This window comes from Loa loa (assembly GCF_000183805.2).
Source record: "Loa loa unplaced genomic scaffold supercont3.5, whole genome shotgun sequence".
Taxonomy (NCBI): Eukaryota; Metazoa; Nematoda; class Chromadorea; order Rhabditida; family Onchocercidae; genus Loa; species Loa loa.
The window spans coordinates 168,524-191,279 of record NW_018108185.1 but is presented as its reverse complement, the minus strand read 5'-3'; the positions used below and the strand labels follow the sequence as shown (position 1 = coordinate 191,279).

Below are 22,756 nucleotides of genomic sequence, written 5' to 3'. Positions count from 1 at the left end.
ACTATGTTCCTGTAGGTTATGGTGACGACGGTGGAAGTGATAATGTTTCGTTTTAAACGATTTTGAACGCTATTTCTCTGAATAGGACGACCCCTTGTGCTCATCCTTCTGCATCTATTTCGGTGTTTTGTTGATTCTCGCGAAGGAAGGAAAGAAAGTGAAAAACCCAGAAGTGAACAAGGGAAGAGACTCATTCCATCCTGTATTGCATAATTTATTTGTTTATTTATTTATTTATTCAAAATTGGCTTTACTTACTGCGAGTTCTGCGAGAATCGTTTACACGAATCGATAACTTCCAAAATTGGAATTATGGAGTAAGTTTGCATATTTTTACTTTCCTTTAAAGTTATTTCGAAGTTCTGATTTTAGGAAGTTTCTTTAAAATTGTTTACATCTGAAATCTGCGGAAAACAGCATTCCGATTACTGCTTTTGGGGGCAATATTTTCAGTGATAGCAGATAGCGGATTTTCGAAAATAAATCTTAGGATTCAGGGTCATTTATCCTTTCCGTGCAGGTTTTCAAATCTTTTGTCAACTTTCCGGAATATTAACAGAATTGTAGTTCTCTACTTTTCATTATGGGTAATATCTGGAGAAGATTAACTGCTCATAAGGAATGTCAGCATTTTTTTCATCAAGCCAGATCAGTCCCAGAAATAACAACCCATAAATTACGAGAGTTTTCCACCTAAATTTAATTTAATTGTTCTATATATTCGCAAAATTTTGAGTGTAATCCCATTAATCAATCCCTTTTAAACATTTCAAGTCGGAATTTTATGAAAACAAACTTATATCCTATCAGAGAACAATTTAGTCATAATGGGATTCATTTTTATCATTTCTTCAAATACTGAAACTAAAATACTTGCTAGTAATGCTATTCACTTCTTAACTGATTAACTTATTCTTGCTAAATAAGGAAGAAATACATTTTTTAGCGGATCATGTAGTGATAGAAGCAGTCTTGAAGATGAATGCGTGAAAATGCTACACTGAATATCCAACTATTATCAATATATAAATTAATTGGTTTCGGATTATTCAGTATTGAGTATTGATTATTCAGTATTGAGTATTATTCAGCATTGAGCGACAAGAGAACAGAAATTTAGTGTACTGACCTGAATTTTTTTGTCTGTTTCTCTCTTCATCGGTTTAGAAGTAAGGCAAAGATAGGATTTAATACTGCGTCATGTCACTGTCACAAATTTAGAAGTTAAAAATGACGAAAAAGTTCCGAAAATTTTTGATTTTATAGCTAAAAAAAAATTTTTTTTATATTATGCAGTTTCCCATATCTTGTTAATGACCATATTCTTTTATGCTTATGAGAAGTTTTTTTTGTCAGAATTCTTCAAATGATCATAACCATAGGTTCGATGTTACTCTACTGTCTCAGTTTTCTTTCTGCATACTCATTATTCCAACCTCTGTATGTGTCGGTCTATCCACACGTTTGTGTTGCTTTTGGATTAAAAATATAAGTTGATAATTCAAACTGTTTTGCGTTGGTTCGATAATTTCTATTTATGCAAATATGAAAGAACGAAAAGGAAGAATGATAATCTTTCTGCATACTCATTATTCCAACCTTTGTATGTGTCAGTCTATCCACATGTTTGTGTTGTTTGTCTTCATGTGTCTATATTTTTCCTTCAACCTTCGTTGTGTTATCCTGAAGCTTTGCATAATTGCGTCTGACGTTCTGACCATTTTGCACGCCCGTAGGCAATTCCGTCTTGTAGTATTGCATTGATTATTGTCTCGGGAAAAAAGATATTTCGAATACTCAGTAGTTTTATTAACGAGAAGCAAACAGATGGCATATGCTCGAAGCTAATTTAGAAAATTCAATCAGCATTAGACGGGTGAATGGTGGCTGTGGACTGTAGGCGGTTACAATGGAATCATATTTGGGCCGAAATGAGTGGAAGAACTGATTGTTGAGCAAATGATTCATTTTGTAAGAAAAAAGTGTCGGAAATATACAATAGTCCGAAATGACAAGTGAAAAAGTTCACTCGATTTTCGCTTTCGGTAAATCTCTCATTCTCTCATTTCCTTTGTTTCATGAAATACTTGTTTACAGTTTTATAGCATTGTTTGAATAAGACCAATCAGTAGGTGTATAGAGGCAGGCTAAGTTGTAATTCACAAGAGTGATGAGTTTAATAATCCAATAAGTTGGAGAATTCCGTGTTCTGCATGGTAGTTTTCTCGAGATTTGTGTTCGTTGGGATCTGGGCTGCCAACTTGTACTTGTATGGTTATCCAGGATAACTGAACAATGCATAAATAAGGGAGAGATCTGGAGAAATGAGAAATTGTTAAGCATAGCGGAAAAACAAACTCAGAATTTTACTGTTTGGCTGGTCAGACTACGGATGCAGCAGCATGTTGTAGGCTATTATCGGAAAATTAATGTGTTAGGAATGATAACTTCTGTTTATGTAAGGGTGACAGAGATTTTCAATTGGTAGCATAAAGCTTACAAGGTTTAATTTATAAAATACGTGGCATTATATGGGTTTTAAACTTAACTTTCTATGAAATTACTTTTAAAACTATAAAGGAAGTAATTGTTATGTCTCACTGAAACAGAATAATGCAGAAAATAATGACAAGTTTCTATAAAAATTTCTGTCGTGAGAAAATAGTGTTCGAAAAATGATTCTTTATGGGAACTGAGAATAAGGGTATCCTATATTCAACTGTTATTTAAATTTGTCCTCAGGAAAGGGTAAATGTCACACTGTTTTCTTTCCTTTTTTTTTTATTTGGAGGACATTTTCCTTATATTATGGAAAGTGATTTCAAAAGGAGATACTGAGGAACGGATTTTAAAAAATCCGGTCTATTTCCATAGTTTCATGTCTTTTTGCTATACGTCCTAATTGCTGAAAAATGGTCGTGCATATGTCTACGAGGACATTACATTGAGGTGCGGATGAGTAAAGGTTAGCTTATTCTTTGTTAACACAGAGACCAGCTGAGCTTCCCTGAAAGGAATGTATATATTACTCGAGGTTAATATACTAAAGGACATATGTTTTATAAATAAGTTGTACTTTGGAATTTCATCTGCTAGCCTAACTTTATGTGTCTAAAAAATGTGTCTAAAAAAATGAATTTTTATATGTCCATAACTTGGCATTAAACCATTTGGTATAGTATAGCAATTACTGATACCTGGGTGAAAATGCATTTAACATTAATGAGCTAGAGAGTGATTAATTAAATTAGGGATTGTGGATATAGATTAAGCTAATTGAAGATGTTGATTGATTGCTGGAAGTACGCTCGAAAAATTCCCTCCTTAATTATATATTTGATGAGAAGAAATGAAAGACTTTGGGATTAGTAATTCAGTTACAGTGGCAAGTTAGATGACTTTATCTAATATTGTCCCATCCTTGAATTATATTTTTATCCCATTTACCTAAGGAGTTTTGTAAGTTTTCCGTTTAATTGATTCTTTGAGCATAACTATTGAAACGGTTTCATTTTACTGATTAGATTTAACCGTTAATTTTTACCTTATTTGCTTTGTTCTATATTATCATTTAATTTATAGTGTGAAATTTCAACTATAGTCGTAATACAATTCCGTAGGATCTAGGATTTCCAGTTCAATTTATTAATTATTTATAGATTCAATTCATCTCATATAATCACTATTTATGATGTGATCCAGTATATAATTCTTTACTTTTAGTCACTAAATTTCATTCCTTGTCCTATTTTATTTTATTCTGCATAGGCAGATTTTAAAATATATTAGGTGGGAAGGTTTTTACACTTTCTGCCTATTTGATTGCGGTGTCTTTGCGTATCCTCTCTGATTTGCGTATTTATTTGTGGTGTTACGATGATTACCCATCCTAAGATTATCTGTCAGCAGTGATCCTTGAATTATTGATGTGTTGATGTAGCAAGAATGTTTCGAGGTTTTCTCACCTTCACCTGTTTTAAATCTTTTCATTCTTCGCTATTCGAGGAGGAGCTATTCATGCGAGGTATCGGTGAATGTTTGTCTGTGTTGTTGTTGATAAATACAAGTTGATAGGAGAGAGGGAGGAATGTAAAATATGAAGTGAAACATGTGAGTATGTTTTATAACTTCATTTTCGTCTACTAATCGTAATTTTTATCTTTTAAGATGCAGTGTGCGTGGAAAAGAGATACACGGATTCACTGATTAAAAAAAAAATTTTTCTCTAGTTTCAAACTATAGTTGTTCTGATTCTGGTTGATTTAATGGTAGATTAGCAATTAGAATTAGAATGTTTAATTTGATATTATAATGCTATTTCTTAACATATTCGGATGTAAAATTTTCAGAGAGTCGACAGTAGCAGTGGCAATGGCAGATGTGATGATGTACGATGATGCCACGAAACAGTGGCTCTCACCTGACGGGTCTAGTGAAGCAGTCCGATCACAGGTGCAAATATTACACAATGTTCAGACCAACGCGTTTCGTATTGTGGGCACTCGTTGGCTGGTAAATTTTGAGTTATTTTTCCATACATTTGATCAATATTAGACTGTTGAAAATTCTTTTTTTTTAGATTTAGTAATTGCTTTCATTGATAATTTATAGTCCTTTACAAGAAATTGTGAGAAACGTGTACTTATTCAACGGAATTAATTTGAATGGGTTTAAATTTTAATATGGAACGATTTGAATGTTTTAGGACGGACAGTGGATCCTTAATTGCAATATTTACGAGAGATTGAGGTACAAGCCAGCGACACCAACGTTTCATCAGTGGAGAGATGAAAAAAGAAAAGTGATTTCTTTCGTTCCAAAATTTATTTATCTCTTATGTATTGGACTCGGTGTAGCTTTTTGTAAATGAGCGTGTTAATGTTTAGAGATTTCTATAATAATACTGATATAAAGTAATATTTGTTTCAGGTTTATGGCCTAAGTTTCATGAAGGAAGAAGATGCTCGTCTTTTCGTCAAAGTTATGACGCAAGTGCTGTCGATATTAACATCGAGTAGTGATTATCAGAATGGTAAGGTCTTGAAAAAAATTTCAAGGGTACAAGTTATTTTTTGTCGTAAAATTTGTGCATCTTTACAGATTTTCGATTCATTTTATTTAAGGTGTTTCTGACTGCTGCCTAGAGTAGTATTCGTAGAGTTTTTTTTTTTTAATTAGTCAGCATTAAGGCATATGACACTTTCTATGAAAATCAAAGATTCGGTTGCGAATACAAGCTGTTTACCTTTTGTCAGATATAGCAAATCTTTTGAAAGCCAGTTGGTAGCTCTTCGGAACATTCTCTTTTTTACCAGTACTTATCATTTATCCTACTTTACCGTAGAACATTTCTGTCATTCATCTTTGAGGTTCAGATGTAATATTTGTGATGCATAGCAGTGGTCATCGAATGACCGAAACTTTCAGTACTTAATTTATGGATTTCAGGCAGTGATTTGGGTTTCTCGAATACTATCTACCAAGAGCCGCATCAATTACATCATAATACATACAGTTCACCATCATTTCGAGGCGCTGATGATGAAAGTTTATGTTCTGGTGGCGGTTCGCTGGCGCAAAATATGAACAACTTCCGGTTAAATTTTTTTTCAAGATTTGGAATGAATCTGAAGGAGAGTGAGGAACTTAACAAATTCTGAGTTAAAAGAGACATTTCAGAATATGTCTTCTGAAAATATTAACTTTCTTACGCAGCAATGAATTTTGATACAAAATCAGAACCATATTCGTATACTGACTACCAGGGTAGTTAATTTTTGAAGGGAATTTAAGTGATATCAGTAACCTTCTGTTCGAAATCACAAAACTTAACAGAATTTTACTTGTTTGAAATAATTTTGATTCTTTCATATATCTTGTCACTATATTTTACTGAAGTGTCTTGTAGTGTTTTGTGACTAGTCTGAATTGGATTTCAATAGGCCTAAGTACTATAATGTCAAGATTCTCAAAATTAGTAAATTGAACATGTGATAAATACAACTCTTGACGATACTACATGTTTTGAACTTCTCGTTATTTTGAATTCAATAGAATATGTGATTCTAAATTAGAATTACTCGATACATTTTATCGTTATGGACTTCAATTATTTATTCATAGTTAGTTTTTGAACTATAAGTGGAACAAATAATGCATTACGCATTTCATCCTTTGTTGCACACGTCGTGGCAAATGTCAGAAAAGATGGAAGCATTTGGCGTAAGTAGAAGGAATAATTTTTTGTTTGCCAGTGGCAGAATTCAATCATCTTCCGGAAGCTATAACATAAAAGCTTGAAAACGACAAATATTCCGAGAGACGCATTGTGCTGTTATTGCTGTAGCTGTTGCTAATGCTATAACTTTCATTGCAGTATGGAAGTAAAACTGATATTGATAGAGGGAGGAAAAGGAGAAATATTTGTGTTGCAGAACTTTCAAGGACATTGCCGCAATTATACTGTTGCACTTCAAAAGATTTTCCATTTCTTAATGGAGGAAAAAAATTTTACTGAAATATTTTGGTTGAAATGGAAGATATAATACTGATGCAATGTTTCGTTACATTCCCAGACCGTCGAAATCTCGAAATTTTATCTCTTTCTGAAAAATGGATGATTCAGGAAAAATAGAGCTCATGCAAATTTTTTTGTTGTCTCATGCAGTTTTTTTATTATCAGATAGGAAAATCTTTTTGCACACTTTTTTTTTTAGATGTCACGTAGGAAATGTGATATTTTTATCCCGATATGACGATAATTATAATGGTCACATTTTTGTGATGACTATTGTGGTCATCCGGAAAAGTTGATTGTGATGTGATATCAAGAGCTGGATTCAGTAATCTAGAACTGTTGTCCTGGCTAAACAAGTTTAAATTTAGTCAACATAGTCAGTAATGGACAAAAAATCCATTTAAAAAATTGAATTGTTCTGGAAAAGTTGGAGGTTATCCTGAAGTATTGCATGAAATATGCGTCACAGGATTTAGTGCTATTCATCCAATACTTATGTATGTAACATGTTGTATGTAACATGTTGTTCTTTTCTCGAAAAAAAAGCTCTCGAGATAGTTCTGTTTTGAATATTTTTTTACAAATCTTTTTTGGTATATATATTGTGGCAATTTCCTTGTCTGTTGTTATTTTGAGCGACATAATAGTTGTCAAAGTAGGATTCTCTTTACGGAACAGAGAGTATTTTGGCATAAAGACAACAACGCCTTCAATTTGGTTAGGTTTTGAGTGCGGACAATCGAATCATAAAATAACTCACAATGAGCAAAAACAAATTTTCTACCTTTTAATAGCGCATTTTCCCATATCTTAATAGTGTATTTCCTACAGATTTTTCTCAGTTCGAATCGGCGTTAACTTTAACGATGAATACTGGCGTTGAATGGCTTTTATAGTTAACTTTCTGTGGTTAGAATATCAAATAATTGTATACCAGGGGATGGGTAGAATTAATTTTTCTTTTTTTCGAATAGGTTATTTTTTATTGTTTGGCTCAACTGATAACATTTATCGCAATCGTTAATCCAGAACCATGATGAGGGCAAACACTGAACACTAACATAACGAAAACAAGAAATGTAACCATTTCAAACTTTTGTAATCTTTGATGCTATATCTGCTTAGAACAAAGAAAGAATCAGTCAGCTAGGCTAGAAGATTTTTACATTTATATTTACGAGGAAGAAAGCAGAGCTAAATTGTTCGAACGAGAACTTATCTTAATGGACATAACTGAACCAAATTGTTCGGATTAAAGCTTATCTTAATGGACGCAACTTTTCAATTTCTTTTCTACCGGTTCCATTTTTTACTACATCAATGGTTGAATTTATATTTTGATTGAATTCATATTGACAAATTCTAGATTTCAGCCTAACCTTTACTGTCACACATGTTATTTGAGGCATTTTGAGCCAGATTTATTTTGATCCATTTATCATAACTTTCCAATTTTACTTGGTTTCAAAAAGTTGCTTCTGATTTAGCTTTTGCTTTCAACATATTTGCATCAGTTTAATTCAGTTTATTGTTGGTGCTGTACCTTCAACGCGCTATCTTCATTAATATAACGAAATACAAACAAACAGATGTAAGGACTCTACGTTCCCCTGATCTTTTGAGACTTATTTTTCGATGTTTTAGCCCATAGTTCTTTCTATAGTCTTTCACTTATTACTTTTGCAGTTACTAACTTTAGTATCGATAGTTCCTTTCCAATTAATAGCGAAGATAATTCAAGAATGGTTTGAAGGTGATTTTTTTAATTTTGTTCCGGGTATCAAGCAGAAGGTAAAGCCAGTATAATTTACGGTAGTGGTATTGCGTATGCTTATTTTTATGAATTTTGTTCTTTCCTGTTTTTGGAATTTCAGGACAATTTTTGTTAGTTGTTAGTTTAAAATATAAGGTTGGCACAATGTCTTCTTTTTTTTAAAAAATTTGTATGAAGGCAATTGAAATTCTTCTTACGTTTGCGTCTAATCTAGACACATTAGTTATTTGGCATAACGTTCTTATACAGTCGTAAGGTTGATGATTTTAAACCTGAGGACTGAGTGAGTTAGTTAGAAGTAGTAGTAAAGCAGAGAATGAACATTTTTTCTAGTCTTAGGGTTACTCTGCATCCAACTTGATCGTCTTGTCGCATTTGTTTTATATTTCGAAATTTTTATCGTTATGAGGGATAATTTTCATTAATGATGTGTGCTGTGTTGGATGACTAATAATATTTCGTTCTATCGGAAACTGGCCAGCTGCTTGTCTTGATAAGCTGTTTTACTGACCGCTGAAATTATTGCCTTTCGTGGACAGTGTAAATTTATGGGCTTCAGGCTTTCATTCAATTCGAAAAGGTAAAAAGACACATGTGTTAACCGAATAGCTGTTTAAGGGTTTCCTGGTTTATTCGGTCTATATTTTTAGTAGCTGCTTTTTTGTGAAAATCGCCTTGTTGCGTTCATAATGACTAATAAAGCTAGGAGAGGGAAACTATCATCAATTTTTTTTCTATTTTTTCAATTGACTTAATGAAAATTGAGGAATTACTACTTCATAGTAAGATCTATTTTAACTGGAAGTTAACAAGATGAAAACAAGGAACTGATTTAATTGTAGAAAATCATCACAGTCGGTGCAAAGTTCAGCCAGTGCTACCGGAGCTGCAACAACGATGATGGTATATAATGTACAACGGCGTGCTTCACAAGGTTCATCGAGTTCTTCCAATGGTTCCTCACTACCTCCTGCAATTTATGCAACTTCTAATAATAACTGCCCTGCCAGTAGTTCTGTTCGACCTCCTCCAGCTACATCTATTGCAAGCAATTATAATTCCACGCCGTCACTTTCCATCAGTTCTGCCAATGTTGGTTAGTTCATTTTCTTGAATTTGTGAAGTGTTCATCTCATATTTTGTGGCTTCCGTGTCTTAGCCAACTTTATACATTTCCAACTCTTTTTCTTTGCAGCAACAATTTCCTCAAATGCACCACCAGCGCCACCACCGCCGCCACCTCCATCTTCTCTGTCATTGGGCAAAGGAAGTGGCAGCTCTATTGCGGATCAGTTGAAAAAAGTACAACTTCGGAAAGTCAGTGCACCACCATCATCGAATTCAGCAACTTCCGGTATTTTCAATATTTCAATTCAAAATTCAATTTTAAAATTGAAGAATTCGGTAGAAAAACAAAATCCTTGATTGTTACTTGTACATGGATATCCATATTTTGCTGTGCAGTTGTTTCAATCACTTTCTGTCATTTCAATTCCTCACCGTGTTGAAAGACAGCTTAAAAGCATGAAGTTACACTTTTAGCACTTTATAAATGTGATTGATTATAACCTTATTGTAACCCTGATAATATTTGTTTTATTTGTTTTTTAAATTTTTTTGCAGCGCCAAGTGCATTTTTTTAGGCGGCAGTAATTTATTATCGGAGCTGGAAGCAACTCTCAGCAAGCGCAAAAATCAGTGTGATAACAGTGATTCTCGTTCTATCGGTTCGTATTTCCATGTAAGCATAGAGAAAAAACAATGCGTTTTATGATTCTCTGGTAGGGAAGTGGAACAGAATATGTAACAACTGATTCATTTTAGGAAGTGATACAGCATCCTCAACAAATGCCGTTGGCAATGGGACTATACGCCGCCCGCGGGAGAAGCAAGTTAATGGCACTGCAAATAATACTGATTCTCCAAAAGTAAATCGCAAGTAAGCAGTCATCGTTAAAGTAACCATATATTTTAAGCGTAAAAAAAAGACAGAAATAGAAAGTCAGTTTGTGAACTTCCGCAACTTTGTGTTCCTTGAACTTTGTGTTTTTCTACATCCAAAAATTACAAATACTCAGAAAAAACCGGATTGTTTACAATATTTACAAAACCTAACCTTAGAGATTAGAACATCTTTGTCAGTGTAGCATACAAAGATTTCGTTCGGATATTTTCGTTAATCTACTGAAAAAGAAATGTTGCGCACTGAGTACAGTTACCAAACTTCTTTGTATTGTATTATCTCCTACTTCTAATCCCCTTGCAGAGTATAGTATCTTTTCAGACACTGGTTAAATTTTCTTTAAAATGGCTCGTGATTTATCGAATAACGTGTCTTCGTCGGTTACCTAGCATGTTCGGATCTTTTCATTACAAACACAGTTGATTCAACTGGTTTTCAGATTGCCAAGCTCAAACTCGTTGAATCAAGAGGAGTCACGAAATGCAGGTCATGGTGCTGCTATAACAGTGGAAACTCTAGAGAAATGGAAGGAAGAAATTTTAAGCGAACTAAGACAAGAAATAAATAAAGCGAAGAATGGAATTATCGAGGCTTTACGTTCCGAACTGTGTTTGCAAAAAAGGTAGAAAATGATGCTCTTCCTTTCATTTTTTTTTCTCTCCAGGTCTATGTTAAAATAGACTTTTGATGATGATATGTTTTGCGATTTCGTTTGCTATACCGCACTGCAATTATACCGCAGTGCAATTTATTGTTGGTCAGTATTGACATTATTTCTCAGTTCTGTTTGTGTTACTTGTATTCCAGTTATTTCTTTATCTTCTATTTTCAGTTATGTAAATCCTGAAAATGAAAGTGATGAGAGGAGTGTTAGTCAGTAATATATAATGTTCCCATCACATTTTCACTGTTCCGTAGCATGCATTCCAGGTAGCTATGGACTTTTACTTCTCATTTTATTTTTTATATTTCGGAAAGCAGAAAAGGCATTGGATGGAATAGTATGGTACTAGAAGTAATAGAACCTGCATAAATTAAGTCATGAGGGGACTATCATTGGGTTTTGATGAAAAAAAAGTGATGAAAAATGAAAGCGTTTTCATTTAGTCATATGAACTTTTTCATCCCCAAATTCTGTCAGTTGTACAAAGCAGAAAGTTTTCTTCGTACCATTTCTTTACTTCCTACTGTTAAATCTCCTTTCTCTTCAAAGATTTCTGAAAAGTTTATTTTTTGCGCACGCTATAGATCGAATCCAGTTCACGATAGGGTCACTTTTGGAACAAATATGGAGAATTTAAGTGCATCGATGTTGTTTTCACTGGCAGTTCATATCTCTTCCGTTATCATATTCTCTTCACTAAGAAATCATAACTACGGTCAGCTACTGTTCCTTTTTATGATTTTCACTCTTATTAAATTTCTCTCTCTATTTATTCAAATAAACTTGAATGCTTAGTGCATTTAGTTGTAGAAAAAGAATTTTTCCTTTTTTTGTTGTGGTACTGAAGCTGAAATATTTGGTGTTTTATGAAATTGTAAACTGTTCTAGATCATCATAAGAATGTTCTGAAAATTTGAAGTAACGAAAAGAAGCTATGACTGAACAATCCATTCAAGTCCTTACACAAGTCATGACAAAGTCAGGCATATTCATGCTTCACATTAAAAATTTATTTCTGTGCAAAGAACAAACTAGTTTGGTAATCATTGAAGTTAAATTAAGTCATTCAACAGTAAAATCATGGGAAGCAAATAATTTTGCGAAGTGTACTTTCTGAAAAGCTCATTGTCAGTTTTTGCAAATCATTCCGCTTTTACCACAATCGCAGATTGTTCAGTTTTCTGTCGTTTACCAGTGCATCTGAGCTTGCTCTTTAATGTTGCCTTTTTTACTTGTCATCAAAACTGCGACGTTCATTTAACTGAATTTCCATTATATCACCAATTCTCAAATGTTTTTTATAATTATTGCATCATTTCTTATTTTGTACGGTTCGCGATTTGTAAGGATTCAGAAATGTAAGATTCTCCTAGACAGATGTTTAATTGCAGTAAAGTTTCTAAAGTTGTCTATAAGTGAGTTGTGAGGGAATGACGAACATTTGGTAAGGATAGAATGTTACCTCTCCTGTTCTACCTCTTGTGATTCACCTTTTTCCAAGTTTATTAGCTATAAAGTTTCAGCAGATAGTCGAGATATGGGTAGAGCAGATGAGTTATTTTCTGTTTGTCTTTTTTTTTTTCATGCAAAACTTTTAATTTATCAGCGGAATTTCATCGTGGAATGATGGAGTGTAGAAATATCAGTTTATGCATTTTAATTCATCAAATGCTGTTAATGTTGTCATTCATAAATTTCGTTGTCATTATTTTAAACAATTCATTCCATAGAATTTATGGTTGATTGTTTTAGCTAAAATTTATGATTGATTTTTAGCTTTTGTTTAGCATTTTCTATACCATTTGTTGTAAAAATGATAACAAAGATAAGTATCGCTTCCACACACAAACTGCATAGTTGTTTATTGATGACTTGGTACTACGCCATAGCATTATATCGATTATGACATTGGCCCCATGTTTAAAGCATTATGGGAACTGTTATCAGTAAAACCAATCTTTAAATTTTCATACTTACTGCCAAGTGTGCATTTGCTTTCATTTGTCTTGTGTGTTGTTGACATGAAAATTATGTAGTCCAGTTATAATTTCTCCTTGAAAAGGGAAAGGGAGTTATGTAGTCCAGTTATAATTTCTCCTTGAAAATCGAGTTTCTTCCTTTACATGTCGAAATTGATAGAATAGAAGAGGGTTGATGTAAGTTTATAGATATCATATAGCCCTTTTCATTTCCGATGAGCAGTTTTGTCAAAACTAGTCTACGTTGTTGTTATGTTGACAAATATATCCAATGATTTATTCCACTTTCTGTTTAATTTAAGTTGAAATTTCTGTATATCCACATCTCTATATAGTTCACTGGAATATGCGCAAAATTGTTTAACTTTTTCTCGGCATCCGTCTAATGCGAGATACCTCAGTGAAATTTTGAGTAATAAGTTTTTCAGGCTCATAATTTCTGCACTGTGCTTCCCTATTTCAGTTATATTTCAGTTATGTTGCTATAATAAAAGACCCAAAAATTTTTGATAATTAATCACAGATGTGTTCCTAGGACAACTTTTTGGCTACAGAAAAATGACTGGGAAATGGTTCAGGAATATATTTCTGTCGTTGTTCATGTCTAGCTTTTGTATCCCTTAAATATAGAAATTTTTTGGATAATCAGAACATGAAATACACGTATGCTTACCATCTCAATATTTGGAGTCAAAGCTTTTTTAGTTTTGACTAGTGGAAATGAAAAAAGTCGTATTTGCGACCTGTGAATGTAACTGGTCAGGGGAAAAGTTTGGCGCGCGATATACTGAGTAGAAAACTGCCCCAAAATTCATATTATTGCCTCCAAACCGAAATTCCAGGATTTTTCTCGATTTGAGGTGAATTTATTCGCAGATTGAAATGAACATATTGACTTTGTTGCTAGCAACAGCGGTACTGGCGCATATGGATATTAAAAAAGTTGGTAATTTCGATTATTTCGAGCTAACTTTAATTTACCCAACATCTGTTTGTCGTGCCTATAACGCACCTACTAGATTTGTTGCCGAGGAGACGACTAATTTTTGCAAAGTACCTGTCAATACTTTCTCATGGACAATTCATGGATTGTGGTAGGTCTGGAAAATCTGGAGTTTGGGTTTTTTTTTTCAAATTCTCATATCTAGAAAGCTCCACGACAAAATTTGCGGCTCAAGTTTTGGCTTCTTCAAATGTAGTGAATCTCGAAGATCTTGAGGAAAGTTTTTTATAAATTATGAAAATGAGCCAGTCTATTTTCCCTTTATAAGCCTTCATTTTGAATTCTGCCACAGTTGTCTCTAGATATCTTAATTTTGAGTTTTCATGATTTTAAGGCCAGATCGTAACGATGGGTCTTTCCCGCAATTCTGTGTTGACAAGACGAAGAGATTTGTATTATCCAAACTTCTCCCAATTCAACAGGAATTGGAAAGAAAGTGGCCAAATTTGCTTGTGTTGCAATCCGTGTCGTCGCTGTGGTAAAACCAAATATTTTTATTACGGAAAATAGCAGATTTAATAATTAACGTTGGATATTTTACGTTGAGGAATTCTGATTTTCGATTTTTTCGTTTCAAAGCTTCTTTTCAAGACAGTGACAACAAAAGACTTGACGAATATTTCGAATATTTTGTAGTCGATGATTTTTCGGGTTTAGTAAATGGCATCATTCCAGGAAACATGAATGGGAAAAGCATGGAACATGTGCAGGGACTGTGGAAGAAGTCGATGATGAATTGAAGTATTTCAACAGATCTCTCGCTCTCTATGAACAGTTTAATATCTTCGGGTACCATTTTTTTGACTTTCACTCATAGGGCAGTATCATTGTTCGTCGGTGATTTTGATGAGATTGAAATCCATTCACTCAGGTTTTTAGCTAAATCGCATTGCTGTTTAATTTGTATTTATTTATTTTTTTATTGAAGACCTCTGTTGCGTATAGTTATAATTGAACTCGGAAACAAAAATGTGATAAACGATCGTAAAAAAAATTCTTAGAGCATCCATAAAATTCATAATTTTCTGCTTTATCCAACTTATTAATATTTGAAAAATCTGTAAAAACATGTTTTTATTGAATTTTTTTCTTTTCAGTTACACAATTCTGAATTTAAATTAAAGTTTATAGTACGTTGGAAAAGCAAGGAATTATCCCATCAGAGAAAAAGTTATATGACTGGTTATTATTACACCAGAGTCTAAGATCCGCTTATGGAAAACATGTGGAATTTCATTGCTTACAAGATAAGGAGGTATTTATCTATAGTTTGCTTAATAGTTTGTCATCTTCCTAATAGCCGTTGCTTTCTTGCATTTAAGATTTGTACTTTGCAGACCAAAAGTTGGTTATTAGCTGACGTGCGTCTATGTTTAACGAAGAATTTCCAACTTATGGATTGTAAAAAGAGGCCATGGAAATGGCAAAGCTCGAAGAAGTCACTCTTAACATATCAACCTTGTCCTGCAGATGGTATTATCTATCTTCCTTTCAATAATACCCATTCAGTAAATAGTAGTATTATAATAATTTTAATCTTATTTTTATGGAATCACTTCCATCTTGAGACCTTTTTATTTTGCTTTAATGACGACAGAGCTCATTTCTTCTTTTTGGTTTCTTTTATTTACTGCACAGCGTATAATAAAGAGTAGCGAGAAAATAAGTGTTAAGAAGTTCTAGATACTTTATTTGTATAATATAAATAGAATAGCACCCTTAACTTCCTAAATTTCTCATTTGCAACTCTCGATTACTTTATTTTCTCAAAGTCTTCCCTTCTTTCTCACTACTTATTATGCTATTAGAGTTTTACTCTTTCATATTGCAACCGAATTATCAGATACTAACCTTTCATGAAAGGAATTCAGACGAGTTCTGCAGAAAATACAGCCAGTTTTATATTAAGTTATAGTTCCTCTTTAAATTTAAACTATATCAAGTGCTCCAAGTTCCTTTATCTCACTACATTTTGGAATCCTCAGTTCACCAGCGGAACCTCAGTAGCTAGTAATCATCTAAAAGCGAAACAAATTCACGAAGTGCATGAATTTGTACTCCCCAAGAAAATCATAATATCGCGTCCGGAAATTTTATTTTTTTGTCATTTGCTTGTAGAGAAACTTTGCTATTTAATAATATTGTTGAGTTCAGGTATTTCTTTCAATATTCTCTATATTCTGTGACATTACCCAAGGCAGCTGCTTTTCTTAAACTTTTTTTTTACATTCTAATTTGCTTTTTCTCTTACACCGAATGATTCCTTATTACTTCATTCTGCCAAAAGTTTCAAGAATTGCTTCCTGTTCACGATCTTCTCATGCCACCTGAATGATATTCAGCAGTTTTTGTAGCGAAATAAACTACAAAGTTGCCATTGTACAGTTTGTAGTAACGTCACATTATTAAATTAAATTACCTTTTTAGATGCATTACAAATGAAAACATTCCTTTCTTCCGTCCCAAGTCAATAGATCATATGGATCGAAATTTTGTCACTGAAAAACTTCCAAATGCATAATTCGGTCTTTTTCACATTAGTAATTTTAGTCCATTTCGAAAGAAGCAATCAAAATTATTAGTTCCTACGCTTGCAGGAAGTCTTACTAGGATTTATTGAAAATTGCAAAAAGGCTTCCAAAAAAAGTTCTCTTTGACGATAATTTTTCTTCATTTTCAGGAAGAAAAGTAATAAAACAAATATGGAAGTAGAAGCGAATAAAATCTGAAATGGGGATGTATTAGAAAATAAAAACATTTCTTGCAATGATAGAAAAATCGGAATTTTCTTCTAGATCTTCCTGATTCTTTCAGTTTTGGTTTTATCAACAATAAGTTTACTAACTGTCTTTTTTTTAGAGCGGTTTAGTAAAATAACGAATATAGTCAACTTTCTACTCAAACCTTTGCTTATTGGTATATGAAAATCCCGTACAATTCAGGAAAGCGTGTTGTGTACCAGCAAGCTGTTAGCAACAAAATTGTCTTCCTCACTGATAAAAAGTACAAGTTTTTGAGCTATTTGAATTTGAACAATAAATTGCGTGAAGTACAACACAGCAAACTGTGTCCTTCTCTATGAAAGTAACAAATACATCAATTCTTTTTAAGCGTGAAAAAAGCAGTTAGATATTATGATCCTTCAACGATATTCCTGAAATCTGATTGAAATTTTCAAGCAAAATAATCAATGTACCGGACGAAATTGACGCCGATATTCTCATTGATGTTACTATTAATGTACAGATTTGTCTTGAAAGATAGATAAGGAAGACTACTGATGCTATTCGACCACATGATCCATAAAACTGGATAATATTTAAATATGAATGGGCAGTTTCCAAAAGATGTCTACTTTTGTCAAGGACGGAAGCGCAACTATTTCAAGCTTACATTTCAAATTCATGTCGCTGTATCAAAATGTTAACATTCATATATATCATGCAGTAACGAATCTTTGAATTTCAACGAAACAGAAAGCAATCTAATACAGGAAAGCGTATGCTTGCGTGATACCAAAAGTGAAAAATATATTGGATTACCATAATCAGTTGATATGGGTATGAAAAGCAGATAACTGATGTAAATGATAAAAAGTATAATCAGATATGAACAGATATGGAGGGAAGTAATTGGATGAATAAAGAAAAAGAGGCATATGATGTAAATAGAGCAATGATGTCAGATAATTAAGGAAATGCTAGACAAATATCATATGTCTCTACACTGAACTGTTTTGAATTCAATTTTATTGGAGTTGTATTAATCTCTTGTCTGGCTGGATATCTGGCCAGTCATCAGACTTTTAAGTTTTGAATAATAATGGCGATAATATCTCCGATGCCTAATTTGGCTCTAAGTCTTTTTAGATTATTCCAGCGAAGGAGGATGACAGTTGTTACGGATAGATGAAATAGTATCCGATAGTATGAATAACATAGGAATCGAAAACCTGCACAACTCTATAAAAGGAATAAACAATTCCAGCCTTTCCAGAAAAAGTTCGGTCCCTTCTTCCTGTTAATAAAAAGATGATTTTATGGTAACTCATATTAAATATTGAATCATTATGTACGATCTTTTTGGATATGCTTAAAAGAGCTCATGAATAGTAATGAATTCGTAAATTGAACTTGTCAACACCGATTCCATCCTTGATAACACCTTAATTTAGCAATGTATTATCTTCAAATCCGAAAAGGACAAGTCCTGCTATAGTATGTCATACTAATGTCCCTTTAAATTCATATTTTTCAGTTCTAATCTTAAAATTCTTTAGAAGTCCGTAAACACCTACCAGGATCAGGCAATAACTGTCGTGGAAGATTTTTGAAGAGTGAGAAGATGAGGTATCTGTTCTTGTTAGTAGTAAAGCAGTTATTTTTTATAAAAATTGTGACTTACTGAATACCGATTGGTTATGTGTTCGAGGAATATAATAGTTATCCTCTATTGTTGTGCAAATAACAAATACAATAAAACCAGATCAGAAGTAATTCTGATTATAGTAGAATGAAGTTCAAAGTAATAACATAGAACAACGGGAGAAATACTGAAGCAAAGATTCGAAAAATAGAGAGGAAATAAGTCCGGATTGTATTGAGTAGCGTTGAGCTGCGACGTGGAGAAAATTTTACATTCACATTAACATTGTTAGGAATTCTTAGGGTTTATATATCGGGTGTGTCAAGAGGAGCAATCATTATATATCCAGTATTCTCACGGGTGCAAGAGAAATTTACATATAAGAACAGTTTTCTTTACAAAAAATTGCATAGAAATTATTTTATCTGATGTACAACTTTCTCACCATTGTATCAAGATTTTTTTGCATGGGATAAAGCCTTTACAAATCAGTTACCATATATGCACAAATCTCAACATCAAAGGGAAAATTTCTTTTAGTAGATTGGATGACTGACTCATGACTTTAAGCATGAGAGAAAAACTATGTAAATGTTGTTAACATTCATTTACAATTTGAATAAGAAATTTATTTTATTATTTATTTGGAATTTCGCGATATTGAAATTCGCGACAATAACTGCAGTCATTTGCGTATTAAGATTTGATAATATAACAATTTGATAATATAACAGCAACATACAATAATACAATAATACAGTAATATAATGGTATAGTAATATAATAATATTATATTGCCATACTATATGATAATATAATAATATAATATTTGATGACATGGTTTGATAATATATTGTCTTTGATAAAATTGATGTTACCATTAGTAATTCGTTAACTCAACTAGAACAAACGAGACAAATTTAGAAATGCTTGATGTGATGAGTTTTGCATGAAGGGAGGTGTCTTCTGAGTTGACGGTAGAATGACTGAGTCACTCTCTCCAAAATCTAACAGGTTATCATTCGATTATGGTAACAGTAAAAAGTTTTTTAAATGAAAGTGAACTTTCCGATGTAATCAGATTTCTTTGGAGATAGAGATAAATTAAAACTTGTATATTCTTGCAAATTTTTGTGCTGCTAGACTGCTTCATCTAAATATTTGCCCATTATGCAGTTTCTGAAAGGACATTTCGGTCATTATTTCAACAATAAGCTAATTATTATTGCAAAAGAACAAGTATGAAAGAGAGAGTTCATAAATCAGCTAAATTTAAACAATTCAAATAATTTTTTTCGAAATGGATAAAAGCGTTTGATAGTCATAACCGATATTAGAATTTGTTTTGAATGAGATGTCTAGACAAGTTCGAATCAATATTACTGCAAAATTTCAACAGCCATAATAGTGAGTGATATTATCAAAAATTCGAAATACGTTTTGAAGGCGCATTTGCTCATTTAGCAGACAGGTACAGAATGAGAAATGACAGTGGATACAAACTAAATCAGTCAATTCAATTTTAGTTAAAAATAGTTTCCTTCTGCTGATACGAAAAAGGAAAAAAAACAATTTTGTTAAGAGATGGAATTTGATACCTTGGAAACCAAAGTAGTACCAATAATGGTGGAGAAGATTCTCGATACCTTCCATTCCTTGAAGATCATCGCGTTTGATTACAGTCTATTTCTAAACAGTTCCGAAACTGATGGGGAAAAAAAAACGAAATTCATCGTTCCGGATAATTTGACAACGAAATCTTTTGTAGAAAATTTCCAAAAAATAGGAGAAGCGATGGTGGTGGGATAAACAACGCAAAAAAGAAGTGGGAAGCATTTTCAAGAAACAGTCGATGCATTCAAACAAAAGATTTATGTTGAACTGCATGAATCATTTCAGACTTAAAATGTACGTCACAATTAGGAGATATGTTTGAACTTATTACAACTAATTAAGTAATAAAAAAGTAGGATATCGCGCAGTGCGCTGAACTTTAAATCGATAAAAGCGTTTGTTCAATCGCAACTGAAAATGCTGAATAAACAATTTTTACTTGCTACTGTATCTGTTAGTACTATAAAGATTTGATGAGCTTGAATTTTCTGTTGCAAAAAATGAAACGAAGTTGATCTAATTAACTCCTTATGAAGCTGTCCTCTGGTTCACTGTATTAATAATGATGAAATAGTATTTAAATTTGATTTCAGCCCAATTTTAGATCTGCAAATACATCATATGGAAATGTATATGCATGCATAGTATATACTTCATTCTGATAATGCATTCATGAGTAAAGAATAAAGAAGATGTTGAAATGGTATAGTCGAGTCTTAAAAAAAAACAACCTAAATTTTTATCTTTTGATTATCAGCATTTGTTGTAAGGAATAAAGAAGTTCAGAAGAGACATTAGTATTATTAATCGGCATTCAACAAATGGTGGTCACTTGGAGAAATCAATGTCCACACTTACTGATTTAGCCCCAGTTTTTTAGTGCACATATCCAAACTTCTGCTGGATATCTTTTTTGGCCAAACGATAAAGATCAGATTATTGCATGGGGTTTTTTCTTCCTTACAAAAGAATTCCTCGTAAAATCCACTGAGAATGATTCTGGCACTTTTCCTGCTTCATTAATTTTCCGAATTAATGTTATCAATTATATTCTGGAATCAATTCTTAACTAAATTTATTCTATAAGCTCTTTTTGTGCAAACACTGCTAGAACAGGCGATTTTCCGGACTTCTTTTTTCCCGGATATATACTCAATAAACCTTAACTGATATATTATTCGAGTTGTGACACGAAACAAAAGTTCAATGAGACCTGAAATACTGAAACGATTCGGAAAAATGTTACAGGCAAAATGAAGGAATGAAACTTTTTTAGCACTTCGCAACAAATCATCACGTGAATGTTGACGTGAAAGATGATTATAGATGATGGAGCAAATTCGATGCTTCAAAATTCCAGCATAGAAATCAGTGTGGATTTAACAATGAATTCATGGCATTAAACCATTTCCTCTAAACAAGATAACCTTCGGTTCTTCGACTGATCTTTCCATTGATTGGGTTAAAGGAAGGTATAAGAAGATTGGGTAGAGGATAAAAATCAAAAATAGCATGTTCCTTCAAAATTTCATCTGGTCTTGAAAAAAAAATACCACTCACACTTCAGATGGAAACGTTTCATTCGGAAGAATGGTTATATAACGGGCATCAAAAAACTTTTTCGAATGAAAGATGCAATTTTTCATTTTCCATCAGTCATCCACTATCTAAAGTTGACAAGTTAATGTGACACTAGAAATCTCCTCCCGATCATTCGCCAAGCTAACTAAACGACCCGTTGCTTCCAAACTTTTCTTTCTTACCGTGCAAATTTTTAGTACCTAAAAATACATTAATGTTGATTTTAAATTGTGGTTCTTAATTTTACACGAGAAATCTTTCTGAATGGTACTTGTATTTATGCATTACCAACCACTTAGTCTAAAGATGCTCACCGGATTGTCAGAAATACCTTCCCAAGTGGTGCGGAAAACCCTACATTGAATCTTCCATTTTTTCCAATGCTCGAATGTTTAAAAGTGCTTCGAAGACTTTCTATCATCCTCTAAACTGACTGACGTAGACGTATTTACGTCACACACTTACGAACTGAGGGTGAGGAAAAATGTCCAAAAATTTACATTTAAAAGTTGTCTGACTTTAAACCAGAATACCATTCGACATATTTCATTTAGCCAGAGTAAGTGATTTCGATCAGTTGAGAATGATGAAAAAAAGACACATGAAAGTGGACGACATCGGATCAAAATTTCACGTAAATTATTAGATTTCAAGTGAATAAATGCTCTAATACGGAAAGATGTTTAAACAAATCTCTTCGAGATATGTCTTCCAGATATCCGGATGTCTTATACATTTCTCAGTGGTCATTCACAATAACACTCAAGTCGATCATTCAACTCTGAGTTTTCTGACCAACAGCTTGTTAATATTACTCTGCACAGTCAAGCATCAGGTGTAAAAGAAATTAAACATTTGCTTAAAGAAATGAAGAAAAGTAGAATGTATTGATTTTGACTGGTAAAATTGAGATCCAGTTAATCCCCCGACTTAATTTTTAAACCATTTGAAAGTACTCATGAATCAGGACGGAAGAGCCGAAGTCTAAAAAGCCAAACTGACATAACATTGAATTTAATTACTAATAGTTAAACTTCGTAATCAAAATTACTATAACTCATTAAGAAAATGCATCCAAAAGCTATTCGAGATTAGAACATGCTACAGTAATGGAACTACAAAAGACAGAAGCTGTGACGCAATATCGTTTCCCAACGTCTGATTTCTGAGAGTAAGACCACGTGCTTTTTTTGGTGTTAGGATGGCACAACTGCAGCCAATATTTGATTACCCCTTTTCAACATTTACATATAGGTATATTGAAACGTCTGACATTGCCAGTAGTATTCGGTAATC

General features: G+C 32.9%; 2 protein-coding genes across 2 annotated transcripts; both read left to right on the top strand.

The window, feature by feature from the left end:
* The first annotated feature begins 242 nt into the window (after window positions 1–242).
* On the top strand, window positions 243–10,886 carry LOAG_16475 (hypothetical protein). Its single transcript, XM_020449127.1, has 10 exons — window positions 243–317; window positions 4,350–4,512; window positions 4,706–4,801; window positions 4,930–5,032; window positions 5,449–5,596; window positions 9,134–9,387; window positions 9,487–9,645; window positions 9,935–10,018; window positions 10,116–10,230; window positions 10,694–10,886. Exons 1-10 carry the CDS (start codon window positions 313–315, stop codon window positions 10,878–10,880), a joined length of 1,314 nt encoding a protein of 437 aa, XP_020307380.1. The 5' UTR covers window positions 243–312; the 3' UTR covers window positions 10,881–10,886.
* A 2,842-nt stretch (window positions 10,887–13,728) lies between these two features.
* On the top strand, window positions 13,729–15,559 carry LOAG_01286 (ribonuclease T2 family protein). Its single transcript, XM_003136825.2, has 5 exons — window positions 13,729–13,991; window positions 14,235–14,378; window positions 14,576–14,689; window positions 15,032–15,155; window positions 15,238–15,559. Exons 1-5 carry the CDS (start codon window positions 13,780–13,782, stop codon window positions 15,553–15,555), a joined length of 912 nt encoding a protein of 303 aa, XP_003136873.2. The 5' UTR covers window positions 13,729–13,779; the 3' UTR covers window positions 15,556–15,559.
* The last annotated feature ends 7,197 nt before the right edge of the window (window positions 15,560–22,756 follow it).

Bases quoted from the DNA above. Each gene is read 5' to 3' on its own strand.
- LOAG_01286 (XM_003136825.2), top strand. From the start codon at position 13,780: ATGAACATATTGACTTTGTTGCTAGCAACAGCGGTACTGGCGCATATG. The intron at 14,690-15,031 runs GTACCATTTTTT...TAAAGTTTATAG, and splicing joins GAACAGTTTAATATCTTCGG to TACGTTGGAAAAGCAAGGAA. The intron at 15,156-15,237 runs GTATTTATCTAT...TGTACTTTGCAG, and splicing joins ATTGCTTACAAGATAAGGAG to ACCAAAAGTTGGTTATTAGC.
- LOAG_16475 (XM_020449127.1), top strand. The intron at 5,033-5,448 runs GTAAGGTCTTGA...TATGGATTTCAG, and splicing joins GAGTAGTGATTATCAGAATG to GCAGTGATTTGGGTTTCTCG. The intron at 5,597-9,133 runs GTTAAATTTTTT...ATTTAATTGTAG, and splicing joins CAAAATATGAACAACTTCCG to AAAATCATCACAGTCGGTGC.